The sequence below is a fragment of the Ochotona princeps genome, chromosome 15, assembly GCF_030435755.1.
Source record: "Ochotona princeps isolate mOchPri1 chromosome 15, mOchPri1.hap1, whole genome shotgun sequence".
Classification (NCBI taxonomy): Eukaryota; Metazoa; Chordata; class Mammalia; order Lagomorpha; family Ochotonidae; genus Ochotona; species Ochotona princeps.
The window spans coordinates 13250766-13273422 of record NC_080846.1 but is presented as its reverse complement, the minus strand read 5'-3'; the positions used below and the strand labels follow the sequence as shown (position 1 = coordinate 13273422).

Genomic DNA, 22657 nt, shown 5'->3' with positions numbered 1-22657 from the left:
GGAAGAAGGTACACCTGCCTGTAGTTCATTACCAGTTCTTGGTGCAGAAGCGAGGGCTAAAACGTAATGTATTTTTTTAGGCTCCTGTAGCAAAGAGAACACCTAATGGCCAATGCACTGAGTATCCCTATTTACCCAACAGACAGTGAGCTGACAACATTGCCCTGCACGTGCTTGCAACCCTCGTGCAGTGTTAACCAAAGTCAGTCGGCTGCCGTATACAATGGCTTCGTGCACAACTAGGCCATGCCCACCCCACCATACACAGTGACTCAGTGGTTGTGAATTAGTATCCAAACATCACAAAAAAGCCACCTTACCCCACCTTTAGATTTGGACAGTGCAGTAGATAACATTTTTTTAAGTACACCAAAGATAAGTTATCCTATAATGCCTGTGGCAGATTTAATGTATGAGTATTTCTAACAGTTTGAAACAATTAACCAGATCACAAACCATATTTGTCTTCAAATCTAGTTTCTGGTCCAAATTTTGAGGTTAGGTCCAGGTAAATTGCATTTATTAACGGATAGGAGCTTGTATTCTATTGCAACAAGCTTCCTTCAAAAAGCAGAGAACACTATCCAGCTTGTGGGAGCACCCTATGTGTTCCTGGCATCCGTTGTCACATAGGGGCTCTGTCAGAGCCACCTGACGTGAGGAGCAGAGCACCGAGACAGGATTCACCCATCTCTTCAGATCAGCTAGCACAAAGAGCCAGTAACAGGCACCCCAACCCCACAGCATCAGCCTCACGAGTGACACACCAGCCTCTCATGCTTTCTTTGCCCCTGATTTTACCTTGGACAAACTTTTGCTAACACACACCAGGCCACTCACAAAGCCACCTAGCAGCAAAGATAGCAAGTGGATTGGAGGTGGCTGCCCCTCCAAAGTGGCTTCTGATGTATGCTCAGAAGTCAGCCTGCATCAGGATGTAAATCCACCTCATACCTTGCTAAGCCTAGCGTCTAACTTGCCCTTCACACAGCACCCAAGTAAAGGTGGTCCGCCCAGAGCCATGAGCTCCAGGCAGCAGCAGCCAAACGGGCATCCACACCAGGCAGCTCCCACCACTCTAACAACCCACCTCCCAGTGCAAGGCCTCCTGGCACACATGTGCTCATGAAATGCTTAAGAAGCAGGACATCGACCTCCATCCCTTAGCCATAGGAGTATTCAACCTAGAAGGATTCACCAAACCCTCATTAAGGGTGTCCCAGCTCGCTCTCTCACTCACTCACTCTCTCTCTCTCAGGACTCAGATGAACAGCCACTGGAGAGCAGTGACCCCTTGGGGGCGCTGTGAGGGCCTGCAATGAGCAGCGGCCTTTGCCCACCACCACTGGGCCTGTGGAGCCTCAACGAGAAAGCTGTTAACTGTGAACTCAGCACTGTGGCCTTTGGGCACGTAAGGTCCCTGGGCATCTTCAGTAACAAGCAGGACCTTACCTCTCATTCCATCTGGGGGCAGGAGGTATTTTGTTTCCATAGGTGAGTCCACACAGGGGTCTTTTCCCTCCTCCTCTGAGCCTCCACAGTCCTGTCTGTCCCCCTCAGATGACTCTCACCACAGTAACTGTAACCTTATTCGTCAGACTGTAAGCTACTGAAAGCAGCAACTGGCCTCATTCACCCAGCACATGAAATGTGCTTAATAAATGTTTATGCAGCAATGAGATCAATCTGGTGTCTGGGGAAACAAAAGCTTTTAACACAGAGGGGGTTCAATTTGAAGGTAAAAATGTCCTTATTGGGCCTTTCCAATGAACAAGCATCTGCCGTATGCATTTTGTTTTCTTAAACTCAGTTTCATTTGCTTGCTTGAGTGTCCACTCTAAGGCTGGGTAATCATAGGGACACAGTACTGCATACCTACTGGGATGGCTGCAATCAAGAACACAGAGGCATAATAGAAACATCAGAAAGGTATGGAGAAACTGGGACCCTCATACACCTTTGCTGTGAATGTCACATGTGAGGCAGCCTTAAACAAAAGGGGGCAGGCATTCGGTGGAGTGATTGGGTTGCCACACCAGCATGCCCTAGAGGAGTGCCTGGTTCAGGTTCTGCTACTCCAGCAGATAATGGCCCAAGCCAGGTCCCTGCCATCCACATGGGAGGTCCACTTTGGGCTCCTGGCTCTGGCTTGGCCCAGCCCTGAGTGTTGTGGGCATTTGGAAGAATAAAGCAGTGAATAGAGGATCTTTCTCCAACTGTCCTTTCCAAAAAAAACAAACAAAAACATTACTGATTTTATTTTCAAGTTAGCACAACTGATCCAGAAACCCCAACTCCTAGTTATGTCCTCACACCCACAGGGGCATCATTCTACTAGCCAGAGAAAGCCCAAATGTCCATCACCTGACATGGAAGATCCAATGTACAAGAGCAGAGGCCGGCTACCGCCCGGAGCTGGGACCCCAGTGCACAGCAGCAGACAGGCTGGGCCTCCTAAGAGGAGAACAAGGCATGCCACGTTAGGTTCCAGCTTTAAGCAAGGAAAACAACACCTGGGTGCAACCAAGTCACAGGCTTAAAAAGAAAAGTTCACGCAACAAAGCTCTTATCCTAGTTGATCAGGACCATCTTCCCTGTTAATTGTCGCCAGCTTCTGTTATTTGTGTCCACGGATCAGCAAGTCCTATTACTGGCAGAGACCTTAGCCCTGGGGACAGATAAGGGGGTGTGTATATGATAAGAACTAGGTTAGGTTCCAAGATGGCTGAATGGGGTAAAGACATGCTGATTTTGGCTGGGAAGGGTTAGAGAGGGAGAGGCAGCCATCCTGGGTGACAGATGTAGAGCTGAGCGGCAGGGAAACTGCAGAGGGCACAAAGATGCTGGGGTGAAGCAGCAGAGATAGCTCGATGGTGCAGCAGGGGCTAGAATTACTTCCTGTGACAGCTCTGCAGAAGGAAGGTGGTAAGGTGGCAGCCACCAAGCTCCAGTGACATCGCCTGACACAGAAAACCGTGGAACCCGCGGAGTCTGTGTTCCAAACACAAACTGCAAGATTTCTCTTGCCTTACACTAAGACTGCAAATTTGCCTGACATGACAGGCACCTGGCTAGGTCAGAGCACAACCCTGGCTCTCCATGGGCCTTCCACTTGATCTTACGCCATGAACTCACTTCACAGGTTCCATCAGGAAAATAAGTCCATGTTTCCCACAGACTTAGCATCTCACAGGTTCCAGAAAAAAAAAAAAAAAAGGTCTATGTTATCCACTGAGCTGGCATCACACTGGTACTGGCAAGAAAGCAGATCTATGTTCCCCACTGACTTAAAGTCTAGATCAGAGAACAAGCAGGGAACTGGATACTAACTGGGAACTGAGAAACCCTCCACAGACCTGAGAAGTAAGCCATAATGGAAAACTCACAGCTGGCTCGAGAAAAAGCTGCCTCTAAGGAGTGGGAGCCTGGAGCTTTTTCTGATCTCCCATGCAGGTGCAGGATCCCAAGGCTTTGGGCCATCCTCGACTGCTTTCTCAGGCCACAGGCAGGGAGCTGGCTGGGAAGCAGGGCTGCCGGAATTAGAACCAGTGTACATATGGGACCCCGACATGTGCAAGGTGAGGACTTCAGCCACTAGGCTACCGTGTCAGGCCCAGAAAATAAATTTTTTTAAATGATCATAAGGCTACTCAAAAACAACAAGAAACAGAGATTAAGAAAAGCCACACAAGAAATGAGGTAGGTCAGAAATGGACATCACCACAACACTTTCCAAACTTTCCACATTGAAGATTCTTAAATGTGCGCAGGAGAAACAGATAACCTTTAGAGAATCTCCAATCAGACATAGAGCTGACTTCTCATCAGAAACCCTGCAGGCTAGTGGAGAACAGACATGACCCACTGCTGGCATGAATGTAAACTAATGGAACCACTATGGGCAACAGCATGGAGAGTTCTCGGAGATCTGAAAACAGATCTACCACACGACCTAGCCACCCCATTCCTTGGAATACATCCATACAAAATGAAATCTGCATATGAGTTACCTGTAACCCCATGTTTATAGCAATGCAATTCACAATAGCTAAGATATGGAACCAACACAGATGTCTATCGACTGATGGCTGGATAAAGAAAACCTGGCATATTTACACTATGGAATACTACTCTGCCATTAAAATACAATGAAATCATTTGCAACAAAATGGACCCAGCTGGAAACCATTATGCTTAGTGAAATAAGCCAGTCTGTAAAGGACAAATAGTCATGTGCCCTCTCATCTGTGACAGCTAATACCCAAAGCACACCCAAAGGAATCACTGTGGTTTTCTTTTTTTCCCTTCTTGCTGTGTAATGATACTTTTACACATTGGAAAACTAACCTTGTTATTGTGGAGTGAATGTGCTAATGTAATCATTTGGACGAAAAATCAAGGGAGAGATGGGGAGGGAGGAAGAAGATGGAGGAAGCCCTGTGACTCTAAATCTGTACCATGAATGTGACATCTACTCATTTTATACATTTTATACATTTAAAATAACTACAGAATTGAGTTAAGCCATGAGCTCATACTTAGAAGGTTGTAGAGGTACAAATAGAAAACATACTTAGGGCAGCTCAGAATAAGCTTCCACAGCAAATGGGGGTACATTGGGGGCAGGGAGACAGACCCATATACCTAGAGGGGCTTCAGAGGGAACCCCCCTCTGGCTCAGTGACAGCCCAGGCCCGGGGTCCAGTGGTGCTACACTGTTTTCTTGGAGCCATGATTTGGCCCTCTTGCTTTCAAGCCTCACAGTGGCATGGTATACTCAGAAAATCTCTCACTGAAGCTGGCCAGAAGTGGGAGGCTGCCTCCTTCCCAGAGTGCCCTTCTCGCACATACACCAGCCAACTTCCTGCTGTAGTCTCAAAGTGCCACATGTGACTGACATAGGCAAATGGACAGGTCACCCAGGTGTCAGACCCACATGACCAACCCCTCCTGAGCACTGTCACCTGTGAGCATCCCCAAGCCCAAGAGAACACTCTAGCCCCTCAGAGGAACAGGTCCTGGGGGTATCTCCCCTGGGGCAGAGTCTACTGCCATTCAAGGAGCTTACCTTCTCGAGCCTTGACCCCTAGGCCCTCCACTCTTGGGCCTCACAGCTCACATTTGCAGAGAACTCAGCCGCCATCTTCTGTCCCTCCACAGAGCAGGGTCTTGGTCTGCCACATTTACTTCCCAGAACAGCAATGAATACATAGTATGAGCTCAGGAAACATGGGCGCTTGTGAAGGCATGTCAGATGAGCCAAGCCTACCGCACAGGGATGTGGTGGCAACAGTGGCACACTCCCAGGTCAGGGTCCTCTAGCTCCTGCCCAGCTGGGGGAAGCATGGAAGGAGATGGCCCACCACTGTTGGTCACTCCAGCTGCTGGCTCTAATGTCAAAAGTATAACTAATGCAGGGAAAAAGAGGGATGATAGGCCACTAGCCAAAACCTCTTCAGCTAAGAGTACAGAAGAGAAACAGAATAACCTCAGGAAAATACTTGCGAAGAAATTCTACAATGACTTGAGCTGCAAACATGTGAGTTTGCCAATTGTCATCATGATATTAGGAGAGGTGGCATGTGAGAGCCGCCAGCAGGCTGGCAGTTTGCCTCCACATCCTGCAGCTGAAAGAGCAGTAAATCAAAGATGTGGTGCGCAGGGCAGGGAGGGGGCACAGATCAGGGAGCACTGGGTAGTGTGTGAGGCGGCCGAGAGGCTGTTCTCTGGGCCTGCAGGTGACAGAGCCCTTCGGCAACACCAGGCTGCATGATGCGCCATCCATGGAGAACATGACCCACCTCACAATCAGCCTTCCAACACCAACAGCAACCTCTGCACCCTGAGACCCAGCAGCTTCCCACTCAAGTCCACGCTCGGCTCCAATGCCACAGAAAGGAATAAATGACGATCACAATGGCTTCCAACAAGACTGGCTTGTAGAAAAGACAAGACTCAATGGTATCTTTCATAGAGACATTTGGAAAGGACTAAAGAACTACCCTAAATTCTTATGTTAAAATCTTAACAGCCTTCTCATGCCCATCCGGTGCTTGATAACTGGAGGCGTGGCCTTTGCAGGTGATTAAGGCAGAAGGCGGGGCCTCGTGAATGGGATTGGTGACCTTCACAAAGAGGCCTCAGGAGCTCCCTCACCCTCCCTCTCCATCCCAGGAGGACAGGGTGAGAACGTCCCCTCTGTCAACCAGGAAAAGGGCCTTACCGAATGTGCTAGGGCCTTGATCTGGGACCTCCCAGCTTCAGGAACAGGGAGAAATAAGTTTCTGTTGTTTAGAAGTCACACAGTCTCTTCTGCTCCAGGACATGTACACATAGGAGCATCTCCTCCCAAAAAAAAACCAGACAGACTGACACAGATGCGTGGGACTCAATTCGAATGCTCCAAGGGGTGCTGCTGTCTTTCAGAAATGCAGAATAACTCTTTATACATCTTGGAATAAAATGAAGCTAAACTCTTCCTTGGGTTTACTGATGGTGGCACTCCTGAAAAATTCAGTACGTTAGATCATATACAAAAAACCATTCAGTGTGGTTACAGGTAAAATAGGTTGCAGGCTTTAGAAAAACAGGAACAAGTGAGCCGCAGGTGTGCCAGGAACCTGAGCAGGCTCTGAGAAGATGTGGAGACACAGGCAGGCCCTAGGCTGCACAGATCTCCCAGGGCAAAGCAGGCACTTCCACCAGCCCACTCCCTGCCCTGCAGGGCCACAGGTGCCCTCTCCAACCAGGTGCCTGGGCTGTGAAATCCACCCTGTTCTCGCACTGCCCGTCTGGGATCTGATGCTCTGTCCCTGCTCCTGGTCAAATCAAACGGACCAGCAGGACGGACAGTTCTTGGTCTGGATTCACCTCCCAAGCTCCCAGTGAAAGTCCCTTCCCACCTGGTTGCTGGTGGAGTTCAGATCGCCGTTAGCTGAATGCTGCTGGAGTATCAGTCACTACAACACCACACCGTTGTGTCCGCTGCTTTCCTGTGTCTGTCAGTCTCCAGGTACCCCTCTGTTGTTCTGTCCTCTGCTGTGTCCTGGAATGTGTCCTCTCTGCCTCATCCTGATTAAATGTTTCTCTGTCCGTTTAAACGTGTCCTTACCCTACTCCACCAGGTGGTCTCTATCCTACCCACCTGCACATCCCGATTGTCCCTAGGGGGCAGTGCTGGCCAAAGAATTCCTGCAGGGCACAGAGCCAAGGATAGGCTTGAACTGAGCACCCACTCTCCTGTCAGTTACCCTGGCTCCAACCAACTTCATTCACAGCCTGGAGACTTTTGCTGAGCCCCAGCTAAAGTTCTGGAAGTCCCCATGTGTCTGACCAGCTCTTTCACAACTCCGGGGAAGAGCAGCAGCTTATCTTTTCCTGGAGAATGACACACCACTTTGGGAACAGTGCCATGTTTCCATGGACTCACCAAGAAAAAAAAAAAAAGCACAAGGAGCCGGTTTGCTCCGGAGAGCGCCATGGCAAGCACAGTCCACCACGATCCCAGCAGGAGGAAATGATGTGAAGATATCATACCAAGGAGTGGCCAAAGATTTTAAGATACTAACCTTACACACTGTAAAAGTTTCAACATCGGGTCTTCAAAATATAAGGGACCTGTGTTGTGGCACAGAGGATGAAGGCACCAGCTGTAAATGCCAGCCTCTCATATGAGCACTGTTTTAGATCCTGGCTGCTCCACTTCTGACCCAGCTCCCTGCTCATGTACCTGAGAAAGCAGCAGATGGCCCAGGCCAGGCGCAAGAACTGAATGGAGTCCCTGGTTCCTGGCTTCGTTCTGGCCTAGCTCCAGCCATTGAGGTCATGTGGCTAGTGAAGATGAAAGATTTTTCTTTCTGTCTCTACTTCTCTGGCATTTTTCCTTGCAAACATATGACATTTTTTTTTAAGTTATAAATTGATCCAAGATCTGTAATGAGTTGACTTTACAATAATCTTGTTTTCCTCCTCAAAGCCTTGTCAGTTTTGCTCTTCATCTGGTTACAAACATGCCTGGGTCCCAGCAGCATGTTCTGGGAGGGAAGTCCCTGGTACAGATATGGGGTCACCAGCTGCCCACCATGGCTGTGCTCCCCAAGTTTCTATCCACAAACTCCACAAACAAGTGGACCCACATGCTTGCTAGATGTTGGATGAGATGCAGGTTGTAAGAAAAAATGTAACTTCTTACTCCTCTCTCACGAATACCTGGTGAGTCCACTGGAACTTTACAGTCGGAGACCTGCTGTATTCCTTGTAGAAACAACCGCAAGTCCTGGGGGAAAGGGCATGCTAAAGAAAAGGACAATGTGGAACCATCATAATTGAGCACAAGCACACAAAGCAGGCTCATTAACAGTCCAACAACACAGTGCAAACTTTTATTGGCAATAAGCTCATTATCACAACACATGAAATCAACATTCAGAATAAATAGCAAATTCACATTCACAATAAATAGTTCAGCTACCTAATTTGCATGATTTGTGCTGGATGTTGCACAAGTACAATCTGTCATTCCACCCGATGGTCAGGAAAGTCCCCTAAGTCAGAGCCCATGTCTGCACAGATAGGAAGCCAGGGATGCCCATGCGGTCACACGGCGGGCTCCCTGAGGGCTGAGATGCAGCCACTGTGCACCAGGGCTTCCAGGAACTGCTGCTCAGATTGCCACCTGGAAAGGGGAAAGCAGGGAAGGAAGGACAGCGGAGTGCAGGGGCTGGGCTGCAGACAGACCCCGCAGGGAGCACTCTTACAGCAGGCGGAGTAGGGACTGGCATCCGGAGTCCCATGGAGCAGTCAGGGCACAACTTGAGGTGAGGGAGGGCTCTTCTAACCAGGAAGCTCCCCTAGAGGATCGCCAGCTGTAGGGGTCAGCCAGCAACGTTCCCAGCAGTGCCCAGGAGCAGTACGATTACAAACGAGGACAACAAGAGGTTTATCTAATTGACAATACCCTGGGCCCCATAGCTCAAGAATATGCAACCAAGCAAGGAGCACACATGCTGGAGACACGCAAGGTCACCACTGGCCATACACAGAAAGTGGCTCTGAAGGGAACCTGGCACACTTCTTTCTACTCCCTGCATCGCAGCTATGAGGTCACTCACCTGCGCATGACCGTCAAAGGAATCTCACTCAGCACAGCAGGCTGGCAAGCCACAGCCCATAGCCTGTCACGGTCCAGTCAAGCTGTGATGGAGCACAGCATGGCCATTGCTGGAGAAGCAGCAGCAGCCAATGGATAGCCCACATGGTTTCCTAACTGGCCCTTTATAAGAACAAGTTTGCCAATGCCAATCCCAGATATCAGGAATTTTGCTCCCTTCCCCTCCCTTTCCGTAGCCCATGGGTGATGTCAGAGCTCAGCTGAATTTTGACCTAAGCTCCCAAATGCTAAAAGCAAAGAAAAAACAAGGTACAAAATGAGTTATTAAGAGGACAAAGCACAGACTCTCTAGCAGTTGACTACAGCAATCATAGGATCCTGCATCAGTCCTATTTAGTCCAAGAGCCTCCTAGACAAGGGCCCCAAGAGGGTCTTTGGCAGCAAATGAGCAGGCGCCAAAGTGGAAATCAGTTTCAGTATTTCACACCCTCTCTGTTACTTAATAGGCCTTTGGAGAGGAGGGAAGAGGAAAAGCCATTCAGTTCACCCAAAGCTAAATTACACAGCAGGCAAGATGGCTTTTTGTTTCTCCTCTGCAGTAATTAAGAGGCCCGATGAATTCAAAGCAACTAGCAATTTAGTCTGAGAGACACGCATGAGTCCAAAGCACGCGCTGTGTGCTACATGGTACGGATAATGATGAAAATTTTGAGAGATGTTAGGAGGAAAGGTGGAAGCTCTAAGCCAAACACCTAAAATATATTAAAACTCAGGTTTCAGCATAAAAGCAATTTCAGAAAATCAGTCTGCAAGCCCCTGCCAAGGGAGCTGGACCATCATAGCTGGCAGGGACTGCACTCAAAGCTTCAATGTATTCATACAATTCTTATAAAATCAGCCTAAGCAGTGTTCAAAACAGTAATTTTTTAAATGGTCAAACCATTTGCATGGTTTGCTTTCCAGATTGATATTATTAAGTGGGAGAAAACATTTCTGTTACCCAACATACTTCCCCCAGCGTGCCCACCACCAGCAAATGACCTGGAAATAATCTGGCATCCAGTGTGGTGGGACAGATGCCAGCTGAGGGGCCTGAGAGCGGCACACTAGAACGTCCTGACTACAGTCGGCCCCATGACAAGCGACGTTGTGGTAGTGCCTGCTGTGGGGACCACACAGGCTTGCAAGGTGCCAGGCCTCTGCTAGCTATTCTGCTGAGCTCAGTGGCCAGGAGGCTGCACTGCTTCCATAAGGGAAGACATTGGAAAATCCATTCCTCATGCCTGGGAGTTGGCCCTCTGCCCCAAGGCTGCGTTCACCCACCCTGAACACAGGTTTTCAAGGCAATTCTACTTCTTAAAAGTAAACAAAACACCCTGTAACTGGCACACAGCAAAGAACAGAATATCTAATTTAATACCAAACTGAGTTGGTTTTTAGACAATGTCTACACACTTCACACTGCTTCTCCAAAGAAGAAATGCCAAGCCCAGAGCACCTGTTGGACTATGCCACTGAGCAGCAACGGGCAACACCTGCACCCATGACATGTCAGCCTCCGACACACTCCAAGGCCTGGGGCACCCAGGAGCCAACAAGCAGCAAGCAAGATGCCTGCTCAGTTCCAAACCCAAAACAGACCACTGGACCTATTATCCCTCACTGGCTTAGAAGAAAAGAGGGGACCTACTTGGGTCTAAAGAGTCACCTACTCCATATAGTTCAATACAACAAAATGCTACAAGGACACTCCCACGAAGAAGCATTATGAAGATGCCAAAGCACTCCTCCAGCTGCTGTGTTTTGGCAGGCATACAGGAATGCCAAGTCAGCCTGACAACAATACATTTAGCACAATACAAAGGCTCAATAGGCAAGCACTCTCCATAATCAAGCCCCCTTTAGCTCTGGCCATTCTTCAAAGAAAATACATCCCAGCAAAGGTTTAAAATGCATTTCAGCCAACTGGAGATGAGACTCATCTGAGAAGAAGTACACACGCAGCAAATGCAATAACAACATTATCAACAGCACCATAAACTGACAGCAGCAGGCACTCCCCCAGCCCACTGAGAACACAGAAACTCTGCTGAAGGATACTGACATGATAAAGGATTCTTCTCTAAAATTGAAAACAAAAGGAACATTCACCACTTGCATGAGAAATGGGAAGCGCTCAATCAGCTACATCAGATCTACCCATGGGCTTCGATGTCCCGCATCCTCTCCCCAGCTCCCACAGAGCCACTCGCACCCGGCAGGAAACAAAGCTGAGAGAAGAGGCAGAGATGGCTCCAGGTCGGCAGCCTCCTTCCCTGCTGGACCCTTCCATGGATGGGTTGCCGGGGAAGCAGGCCCCTTGCTTCACTTCTAGTTGAGGATGGTTTCAGGGAATGCCTGTGTTTGGGGGAATGCACCCCTTAGCTGCAGAAGACTCCAACTTAACCCAGCGGCTGCTGCAGGATGTTGCTAGGTTTCATTCCATTGATGTTTTCCTGTTCCATTTTGCCTCCTCCAAGAAGTACATGAAGCCACCACGTGGGAGGGAGGTGCAGCCGTGCTAGGCGCTGGGAGGCCTCATGCAGGGTTTCTGGCTCTGCTTAGTTTCACCTCCTCCACTCCCCTGCCTGGGGAATGGGTCAACCTGCACCCCTGGTCCCACCTCCCCCGTGTGGAGGCTGGCACAGAAAGCACACACTGAGGACAACGGGTTCTTGCTTTTTCTCGAGCAAAGTCCTTCCAGGGACGTTGAGTTCTCTTCATGTGATGCAAAGGACCACAACACCTTAGGCTCACACAGCATGGAGCTCACCTCTGCCACCTACTGTGGCACGTGGCCATGGTACAGCTCACTGGCTCTTCAGCATTCAGAGCACCCGCCACACGTCTGCGTGGCCTTGGGACCCTGCTGGCCCTCACACACCACCTGCAAATGTGCAGCAGTCATTCCACAGTGGAAGTGAGAACAGAGTTCACCCTCGACTGGCCGGAATACACAGATGCAGCGAGCAGGCTCAGCTCACCCAGGAAACCTGATGTCCATTCTTGGACCCTGGTGAACCAAAACGCTGGGTCAGGGTTTTCCACGTGAAGCCTGCCCCTCATTCTCAAGAGTGGAGGGAGATGCAACCAGCACACTGAGCGATCCTGTCTGCAGGGTATTCGCCACAAGGTACCAAGTCAATGTCAAAAGGCATACAGGTATCTTTTCCAAAAGCAACACTCAGACCCACAAAGCCAATCTGGTCATGCCTTCCCAATGGGGGGTCGCCACCACTTCTGGCCCTTTCCAGAAGGCGGGCGTGTGGTTACTTGGCCTGGGCCTCGTGCAGGAGCGGGGTTCTGCAGGCAGCCGGCATGTCAGACCAGGCGGGGAGCTCATGCTGCAGCGGAGTCCGCCGGGGGTAGAACGTGTGGCTGACGTCGTAGTTCAAGAGACAGCTCAGCGAAGCCATGTAGATGTCGGCAAATCGGGACAGGCGCCTCAGAAAGTAGGTGGGGTTCTGATCTGTGCGAAACAAGCTTCCAAACTGGGCATTGAAAAAATTCTTGGTCATTTCTCTGCAGGAGAAAAGGGAAGAGGAGAGAATGATTCCAAGAGGTTTATTTGTAAATGACTGAAATCAAAATGTCCTTCATTAAAAACATGGAAAAGACAAATTAGCCTGGAAACAATCAAGGCAACGGTATGTCCAGCCAGCAGGACGATGCCGGCCACAAGCTGTGAGCACACTGCCGCAGGCTCTGGCTTAGATGTCATGCCCCCCCCCTTTTTAATTTATAATTTTTATTGTTTTTTTGATACAGTTCAGTTGGCAGTGGGCTCTCCCCTCTGCCTCCCCAAATTTCCTCCCCTCCCCTCTGTTCTCCTCTCTAGAATCATCATGTGTGTCCATAGTGAATTTTCCCAAGTCCATCAAGCTTCTACTAGAGTATCTCTCAGCCATGTAGAAAAATAACTTTTCATTGTAGGTTAATTCTTGTATCCTGGAGCCCTAATATAGGTACAGTGAGGGTTAGGCCTTCATTGTTTATGGGCCGTACCAATAACAGTTATATGTGGACACTGACAATCACAGGTGGTTATAAACAATCCACCTCTTGTGGATGGTTAATTAATGAATTACATCACACGTTCTTGTTACATCAGGTTCAAGCAAGTGATGTCATGCCCCTTTAAACATACATACCACATTCCCTGCAACATCCAAGGCTGGGCCAGACCCTGAGCCGGGAGCCTGGAATTCTATCCTGGTCTCCCAAGTGGAAGTCAGGTGCTCAAATACTTGGGCAATACTCTTTCCTCTTCAGGTACACTAACAGCAAGCTGGATTGGAAGTGGAGCATGTGGGACTCAAACCAGTACCCATAATGGGATGCCAGTACCACAGGTGGCAGTTTTTACCCACGTCACAGTGCTGGTTAGCCATTTTAAATAAGTGAGCAAAAATCTTTAAATAAAAAGATGGATTCACTCATTCAAGGAGCAGAATGAATGGACAGGGATCTTCTACTCATTGGCTCACTCTCCCAATTGGCTGCCACGGACAAGGCTTGGACCATCACCACCACTTCCTAGGATTGGCATTTGCACAAAGCTGGCTAGAAACGCAGTCAGGTCTCGAACCTGGGTACCCTAACATAGAAGTGTGGGTTTCTGAGTGGAAGCTTAACCCCCTGGGCCAAATGGCCACCTCTCACCTAACACTTCTATTTCAATGAAAACCGAGTTAGAGTCAGCCCCAAAAGGCCAAGACCCTGAGAGGAAGGGGGAAGAACTGGATGCTATCCAGTCTGGGCTTCTACAGAACCTCAGGAATGGACTCAAATATCTTGGGTAGATATACCCCAAGACACAGCTACCCATCCATACACAGCCCTCAAGCCAGACTGCAACCATGGCTTCCAGACCTCAGACAAGCTACACCCAGGTGGTGGAGAGGGTGAGCCTGCTTCCAGAGGCATGACTGTTAGTGCCCACGGCCCCTGGAAACAAGTATTCCCAGAGCTACACCTGGCTAGACTGTGCCCAGAGCCAGCAGGCTCCCTCCAGCCACAGACCTGACCACTGCCTAAGGCAGGTTCCTGAAAGAACTTGGTTACAAATTAGCACAAGCTGGCTGGCAGCCCCAAGAGCTCACTCTGGGCTGGCTCAGCCCTCGGCCATCCACCATGCAGTCCTAACAGCCATGCTGCACTGCCACCTACTGTCATCACCCACAACTGCACCACTGGCTGCCCAACAGGAAAGTCAGGATGAGGAGGAGATAAAGGAAAACGTCACCACAGACGTACGGAGGGCCCTGCCCATCTCCGGGAAGTGTCACGTTTCGTATTGCCAAAAGCACAAGCCAATCCTGGGCGCAGCAGGAGTCACACTCGCTGGGAGCTAAAGGGATGTTTCTAAGTTGTTCTCCTTGCTCCCAGGGAGCTAAGCATGCTCACAGCAGGCTACCCTTACCTCATCTCCTTACGCTCCTTCTTCCACTCCTGCAGAACCAGCTGTGACTCCGTGTCTCTGTGAACCTGAGGGACATATGCCAGTTAGGACCTATGCTCTGGGTTTTTCTAAGCAGGCAGGAATTTGACTCTTTTAAGCCTCAGAGGCAGGCATCTATACGCAATGACACATTTTCAGACTCCTTAGGTACAACCCCGCCTTCTTCACGAAGAAACAGTTTTAAACGTCCATCAGCATCAACGTGATTGAACCAATTAAAACAGATGATGTCAGTAGACTCTTCATAAATGCTATGTATCCCCATAAAATATATGTGCATTCATCACCTGAGCCATATGTATTACATATGTAAACACACCACACATACTACTCTTACACAGATGTATTTATAACTGCAAGCCTGTGAAAACACACACTTGGATATTAACATGGAAATATTTTCTTGCATAAGCAAGGGTAGTAGGGTTATACAGAATTTTAAGCTTTCCTTATCATGACCTCTGAAGTACTGCACAACAAGGCAAGTAGATACCACACCATAATGAAAAGGAAAAAGCAGAGAATTTTCTGGTAGGCCAACTGTCAGCAAAGGGAAAGTGGCAGCTGTCCATGACCTAGCACGTGGAATCTCACAGGTCTCTCTCCTGGAGCCCCATGGACAAACAGAAACAGGGAAGCCAAGTCACAGGCACATGCCTGGGGAACAGGTGTGGCTCCCTGAAGTGCATGAGCAATGGGGTAACCTTAGAGCCTAGGGAAAAATACCAAAGGCACACCATCTGCTTTCCACCAGCAGCCAGAACCCTCGAGCAGATCACATCGGCCCAGCTCCTCAGAATGACTCCGACAGTCGCCTGCCAAGAGCCTCTGCCTCCTAGACAAAAACCCGGCCTCGGTGGAGCTCATGATTTGGATTTCTTCCTTAATGCCACCGGCCGCACTGCCAGGAAGTAGCTCCCACTGAAGGACCCCTGGCTGTGTGGGGCAGCAGGGGCAGTTCCCTGATGGCCCAGCACTGCTGGGAGTCACTGCATACAGGTGCTGGCAGCACTGGTTTCATTAGTTTCCACACTTTAAACCATCCAGTAACTACAGAATTTAGACTCCACAAAGGACATCACCAGATCAGAAAAGTAGACCAGTAGACCTCAGTAGAGCATCACAAAGAAGTATTTTAGACATGTGCAAATGTGTTTATGTGTGTTCATTCACTGGGCATCTACTATGTGCCAAGTAAGTCACTCTGCAAGATACTAAAGACAAAAGAGCACAAGAATGGAGGTCCCTGCGGGTAACAGAACACAACTAAACAATGTGACACCAGCTGGGATGGAGGGAAAGCGGGGGGATGTTCCTCACTCTCTCCTACCCTGCATTCTACTCTCATACCTTTCTTTATAGTAACAATTATAATTCCAGCAATGGAACAGGGAATCCACATCCCCTACTCTGACGTGTGTCTCCATTCTCCACCGGCCCTGAAGTCAGAGGGCAGCCAGGGACGCCAGGTCACCTAAAGCCTCCCCTGACCACAAGGCTGTGCATGGACACGCATGGGAGGAAGACTCCAGAATCCAAGACCAGAGAAACAGTCCCAGGGCGGGGACCACCTTTGCTCCGGGGGACTGGACCCAGCTCCCGGCCATGGTTCCCTCCTGCTTACCCTCCCAGGGGCCTTTCTCCATCATCTGCTATCTCCCACACCAACCACCTGCGCATCTGAATCCCTGTCTTCAGCACTTCAGACCCCAGTCTCTCCCCTTCCTCAAGACCTGCTTCTTGGAGGTGACACCCATGACTTACTGCACAAGACCCCCACCTGCAGCACCAGCATCCTATACAGGCACCAGTTCAAATCCAGTCTGCTCCATTTCTGATCCAGCTCCCTGGTAACGGCTTAGAAAAGCAATTGAGGTGGTCCAAGCGCTTGGACCCCAGTACCCATGCGGGAGACCCAGAAGCAGCTCCTGACTTCAGAGTGCCCCAGCTCCAAACACTGCAACTATTTGGGAAGTGAACCAGTAGATCTAAGACCTTTTTCTGTGTGTATTTTGGGTTTTTTGGTTTATGTTTATTTAGACTTTATTTTTATTGGAAAGACAGATTTCCAGAGGACAGAGAGAAAGCAGAGAGAAAGATTTCTGTCCGCTGGTTCACTCTCCAAGTGGCCACAACAGCCAGAGCTAAGCGATCCAAAGTAAGGAACCACGAGCTTCTTCTAGGTATCCTGCGTGGAAACAACATCCCAAGACTTCGGGCCATCCTCTACTAGTTTCCCAGGCCATAAACAGGAAGCTGGATGTAAAATGGAGCAGCTGGGACATGAACGAGTGCCTATATGGGATCCCAGCCCTTATAAGACAAGGATTTAGCCTCTGAGTTATTGTGCCAGGCCCTGTATCTCTTTGTAACTCTGTCTTTCAAATATATCTTAAAACAAACAAACAAAAAACCTGATTCTCCATGAGCCATCCCTTCCCCACTATCCCTCCTACTACAAGATCTTAATAAATCAGCAGTCTCCTGAAGTCCATTCTAAAATACTTCAAAGATAGTATGGAGAGATGACTAATCTTTGAAGTGAAGTCACTCACACACAAGGGAGGCTAGTTGACATCAGAAAAGACTAACCAGAAGGCTGCGTGAGCAGAAGGAAAGATGGGCTATGTGTTCCAGCCGGGCACCCACAACAGCCAAGCAGAATCCTGAAATCAAAGCTTTTATGAGCATAATGCTGGTGTCACATGAGTGCTCAAGTAGTTCTGGATTTTTGCAGTAGCAATGCTCAACTGATAAAGTCTGTGCCAACACTGCAAAAATTCAACAAACTGAAATCTGAACACTTCTGGACCATCGCATCTGAGATAAGGGACACTAGCGCTTTTCTGTACAGGCCTTCCCCCCCCTGGGCTCAGCAGGACACCTGCAAGCCCACACTGGGTAGGCTGGACCCAGCCACTAACTGATGTCTCCGTCAGTCTACAAGCTTAGGAATAGGCTTTCTCTTTGAGGTGGCTTGTAAAGAAAATCCAATCAGTAATAATTTCATGGCACATGAAAGCCCCAGAAAATTTATACATCTGCATCTAGGAATATACCTACCTGAGACGCAGCAGCAACCACTGGTCCAAACACTGCCTGAGGCTGCCTTGGGGTGACAAGCACAGCAGTTCTGTGACCCACACACCCTAAAATATTTACCATGGGCCCTTCTGCAGAGGGTCACCCACCTCCGACCCTGACTGGCACCTGGGAGGAGTCTCCTGACGCTAGCAGCACGCAACCATGTTGGAATCACCTCAAAGCTAACGAGAAAAGTCCTTTATCCTTTGCAGGTCATCTTTTTTTTACGTATTTTTACTTGAAAGGTAGATTTGCAGAGGAGAGACAGATCTTCCTTCCGCTGGTTCACTTGGCAAATGGCTGCAACAGCCAGAGCTGAGTTGATCTGAATCCAGGGGCTTCTTGCCGGGTCTCCAACATGAGTGCAGGGTCCCAAGGATTTGGGCCATCCTTGACTGCTTTTCCAGGCCACAAGCAGGAAGCTGGATGGGAGGTGGAGCAGGCAGAAACTAACCAGCACCCATATGAGAGGCTGACATTTGCAAGCAGAGAATAGGCAGACCACGGTGCCGGCCCTTTGCACACTATTTCTTACACCAAAACTATACCCTTTCCGCATAATTTATGAGATTGCTTCCAATCTGACATTCTGCTGGCTTTGCAAATATCAAATCCAATTTCAGAGGACTAAGTTTTCACTTTAGAAAACAATTCAAACCATAAGTACGTGTTCTGAATTTACTCCTTCAAAACAGAATTCCAGATAACTTTTCTGTGTAACTCAGAGAATGGTCAGGACACATGCTGGGGAGCAGACAGAAGTGTGTGTGGGTTTTTCAGTTATCAAACACACTTCGTTACTTGGGTAGTTCAAAAAGTCATGGAAAGATGAATTAAAGTTCAATGTGGTGTGGGAAAAATGTTTGAAGTGCATGCAGTTTTTTCCCACAAAACACATTTTCCTTGAACTTCCTGAAGGACCCATGTATATCTTTGTAATATCCAACCCAAGAACACTACCAAGGGTGTGACGGGGCACCCAGGCTGAGATGAGGCCGAGACTAAGGCTGACACCAGCCTGCCCTGGTCTAAAGCCCACATCACCCTCTACTTGAACAAGTTACTCTCGCCTTTGTTTCAGGTCTGCTGGATAATGGGGACACTGTCAGGCCCTACCAGACAGCATCGTGAAGACAAAATGAATGCCAAGCCCTAGCTGTCAAGGACAGGAAGCTCTCATCCCACTCCTACCCAGCTGGATCCCACAGCTCCCTTCCTTGGTAGCTCCAGCAAAGCCACAGACCTCTCACCTCAGCCTTCTCCCCTGGAAAATGTGGGGACAATGGAAATATTTGGTCCCATTCTGCATCCTCTCCTACTTGGACCATCAAATACCTCCATTGCTTCAATTCTCTAAAACACATACTCATTAACTGGCGATCTTTGTACAAGTCCGACAGAGGACAACCTGAGCCTTAACATGCAGTGCCACCATCTGCACACGGCTTGCATTTACAGATCTGAGCATCTGCCAGGGACACAGGGCCACACCACCTGGGGCCAGTCAAGTCTCGGGCACCACCCATAATTTCTAAACCAGGAAAGCACCTTAGTGCAGTGCTCAAAAGCTTAGACCTAGGCATCATGAAGCTAAGTTCAAATCTTGCTGTCATTTTAAGATCTGAAATATGTTGCCTTACCTCTCAAAATCCGATGACCAATTCTAAAATGGAACAGGCATACCTATCTGCATTGGACAGCTCTGAATAGGAAATGAGTGACGTGCCAAGCAAGCTCTCAGCATAAGGCCTGAAGTAATTCTTAGCCCAGGATGACACAGGCACATGCTCCAGCCACACTAACTCTGAATTCACGCCTGGTATTTTTAGAAAGCCATCTCACAGGCTGGCACAGTAAGGGAAACAGGACCAGTCCTCATCAGTGAACAAGGGTCAGGACCCGTGTGGTCAGAGCATGCTGGATGTAGGGACGTGCAGGACAACACGTTCCAGGAGAGAGCTTGGTGCCCAGCTACCTCCACACGGGTTGCCAGCTGGGCCAGCGAGTCAGCTCCCTGTCCACTTCCAAAGCCACTGGCTGGCTGTGGGCGGGAGCCCGAGATCATGTGTGCTAGCGGAGACGGGGCGCCCTTGGCCCCTATCCTGAAAGAGTGAGCACCTGTGCTGATGGCAACAGCCTAGGCAGACTGGTCCACCAGAGAAGCCTCTGGGGTCTGGGGGAGTACCGGGTGTCCATCTGCAGCACAGAGGCAGCGTGCAGGGCTGCAAGCGTTCAAGGGCATGACATCGCTTACTACTTTCCCAAACTGACTACACAACATACACAGAGACAAAATTGTCCATGGACTCCCGTTTTGTCTTTGTGAAGGTATTAGCTTCAACATCTCATGGAGGCGGCTGCACCTGTGGACCCTGACTCTGGCTTTGGGACTTTAGGACAAGCCATGAGACTGGAGCTCCATGACACTCACCTTTTTACAGATGGGAAAACTGAGGCCCAGACAGCCACAACAAGGCTGAGAGCAGAGCTGCTCCTTCACGAACCCCACCACCCCACAAGACACCTCCCACCGGGACCTCAGCATGGAGGCGAGCACACCAGGAGGCTGGAGCTCAGACACAAAACCAGCTGCATTCCAAGGTCCCTTCTAACTGGTGAAGCTGCCCAAGGGCACCGAGCCCCGCTGCTGCTCAACAGGACACTCAAATCTCACACCTCACAGTGGAAACTAAAGAAGATGCATGGGATGATGCTGATGAGCCAATCTACTGCAGGCTTAAAGAAACAGCGCAAACCTGCATCTGCTCCAACAACCCAGTCAAGGTCTGCAGCCAGGTCATGGTCTGCACATACGGCTCCGTGTTCATGATTCTGAGCTCGGCTCTCAGCTCCGGGATGATGGCGCCAGTTCGCCAGCCATGCTTCAGGGTCAGGTCCTGATCACAAAGATCACACAGAGTCAACATCCATCTCAGCACAACGCCAGCCGTGTCATTACCCTTCTCCCAGATACAAGCCACATTCATTTCATTACTTTTTCTTCATAACGGTGATTTATTAGCCAAACCAAATTCAATGAGTCCCATGTAATTAAAACGAGCTGGGCTCCAGGCTTTAAACATGTCACTCCCATAAAATTTCTGTTCTGGAATAATTGCTGCAAATCACAACCTCTCTACAAACACAGGGTCTGGGATCATTAACCATGGGCTGCAAAGGAAATAACGAGGACCAGGGAACAAGAAGCCCAACTAAACTCAGGTTAATAAAGGGAACAAGAAGCCCAACTAAACTCAGGTTAATAAAGGGACAGCCAAGCAGAGAAAATTAAAAGTATGTCAAGATGTAAAGAAAGATTCTGGCTTAACAAAAGCAGCAGGTACAAAGGCCCTGGGGCAGGAACATGCAGGAGCATTAGAGCCACAATGCAGGGAACCTAGGAGCAGTGCAGGGCCCAGGGCCGGAACAGAAGTTGTCTTGGAGCAGGTGAATTGCGGGAGAAAATCAAGGGAGCACTGCAGGAACTTGGCTTTTACTCAGAAGGAGAAAGGAAGGTTTGGAGGCTTCTAAGGGAAGTGACATCTGTGCCTTTCAGGTTCTCTCTGGCTACTAACCTAAAGCTCAAACCTTTACCCCGTAAGCCCCAACATGCCTCCCTTCTTCACTGGTTCAATGCCCTTAATCGCCTCAATGTCTCTCTCTCTCTCCTACTGTACACAAAAGCCTACAGCACATTCTCAAGGTACATTTTCAAGGAACCTGAACTTCTAAAAGGGACCCTGGCAAAGCAAGCATCAGAGCACACACCTGCAAGCGAAGCCACGCCAGTGCTGGCTAAGGCATTGACACACAGCAGCAGCATGGCCCCTGGGGTCACCTCCCCAGGGCTGACCTGGGGTCACACAGGACTATAAACTCAGACCACAGGGATGAACACTAACAACTCAGTCTCATTCCATTTACAGATGAAAGCCCAGCCCAGGCCTATGACATTGCTCTGGGTAGCCACTTCCTGAAAACACCAGGTCATGAGCAGTACCTGGCGGGGAAGAGAAGCCTTGGCCAATGAGTTTCTTGTTGTATTTGTGTGCTTTCTGATGCACTGATAAAAGGAAAGCACACTGGCATGTTCTCTGAGTTTTATTTAAATACAGAGATGTCTCTGCTAAACTCTTCAACTGCTCGCTCATTCCCAACACTCCCCCAAAATGTTTTATAACGCTGTATGTGACACACATACAAAAACAAAAACAAAAAAACCTACTCCTAGCGTCTACGGAATCATAAAAATGAACTTAACCAGAAGACAAACTCCATAACTAGCAGGACCCACAACAAAAAGGGAAGACAAAGATTCCTCACCGCCAGGTCACTGTATATGTGATCTCCAAAATACAACACTTTGGAGCCACGCCATCCAGTGAGCTTCAGAAACTCATATAAATTGCCCTGCAATAAGAGAAAAATATCAACATTCAATCACATGGCAGAAAGAAACACCATGCAGCCAAAACAGAAACCTTTTTTAAAACTTAATTTTTTTTTAATTTATATATATATTTACCTTACAGTTTTCCTGAGCTGCCTTCCTAGAAGCAGAATGGTTGTAGCAAAACTTACTTTTCAAGAAAATCCAGCCAAATCCAACCAATTTTGACAAACCCACCAAGAACAAATCAAAATTAAACAGTCTTAACTTTAGCAACATGGTAATGGTGGGCCATTCAGTCATTTCATCAACAGGTGAGAGCCTTTAGACACCAATATGTAGGTAAATCATACATAAAACGTATCTCACCAGAAATAATTACTGATTAAAGTGAATAATATTTCATGGTGCAATGTTCCTTAAAGAGACAACTCTAAGGATTACTCACAGCATCTTAAGCACTGTAATACGAAATTAACATTATAAATTTTTCTTTAAGAAATTCAACTCCAAGTTCGCTGAGATCCTAGCTACTGAAACCATATCAACTTGAGCCCTCGTCTGTGCACCAGCC

The 22657-nt window shown here is 48.7% G+C and overlaps 2 protein-coding genes across 3 annotated transcripts in view; one reads left to right on the top strand and one right to left on the bottom strand.

The window, feature by feature from the left end:
* Positions 1-1492, top strand: part of STAB2 (stabilin 2) — a 133268-nt gene extending 131776 nt beyond the window's left edge. For both annotated transcript variants that reach the window (XM_058673667.1, XM_004589784.4), the window contains exon 70: positions 1259-1492. In XM_058673667.1, the coding sequence (XP_058529650.1) occupies positions 1259-1309 (51 nt within the window). In that variant the 3' untranslated portion in view covers positions 1310-1492. The remainder of the gene's footprint in view (positions 1-1258) is intronic.
* Positions 1493-10290: 8798 nt separating this feature from the next.
* NT5DC3 (5'-nucleotidase domain containing 3) overlaps positions 10291-22657 on the bottom strand; it is a 52049-nt gene continuing 39682 nt past the window's right edge. Inside the window, exons 11-14 of the mRNA XM_004589595.2 lie at positions 22017-22103; positions 20450-20590; positions 14571-14635; positions 10291-12670 (exon numbers count right to left, since the gene is read on the bottom strand). Coding sequence (XP_004589652.2) covers positions 12418-12670; positions 14571-14635; positions 20450-20590; positions 22017-22103 — 546 coding nt within the window. The 3' untranslated portion in view covers positions 10291-12417. The remainder of the gene's footprint in view (positions 12671-14570; positions 14636-20449; positions 20591-22016; positions 22104-22657) is intronic.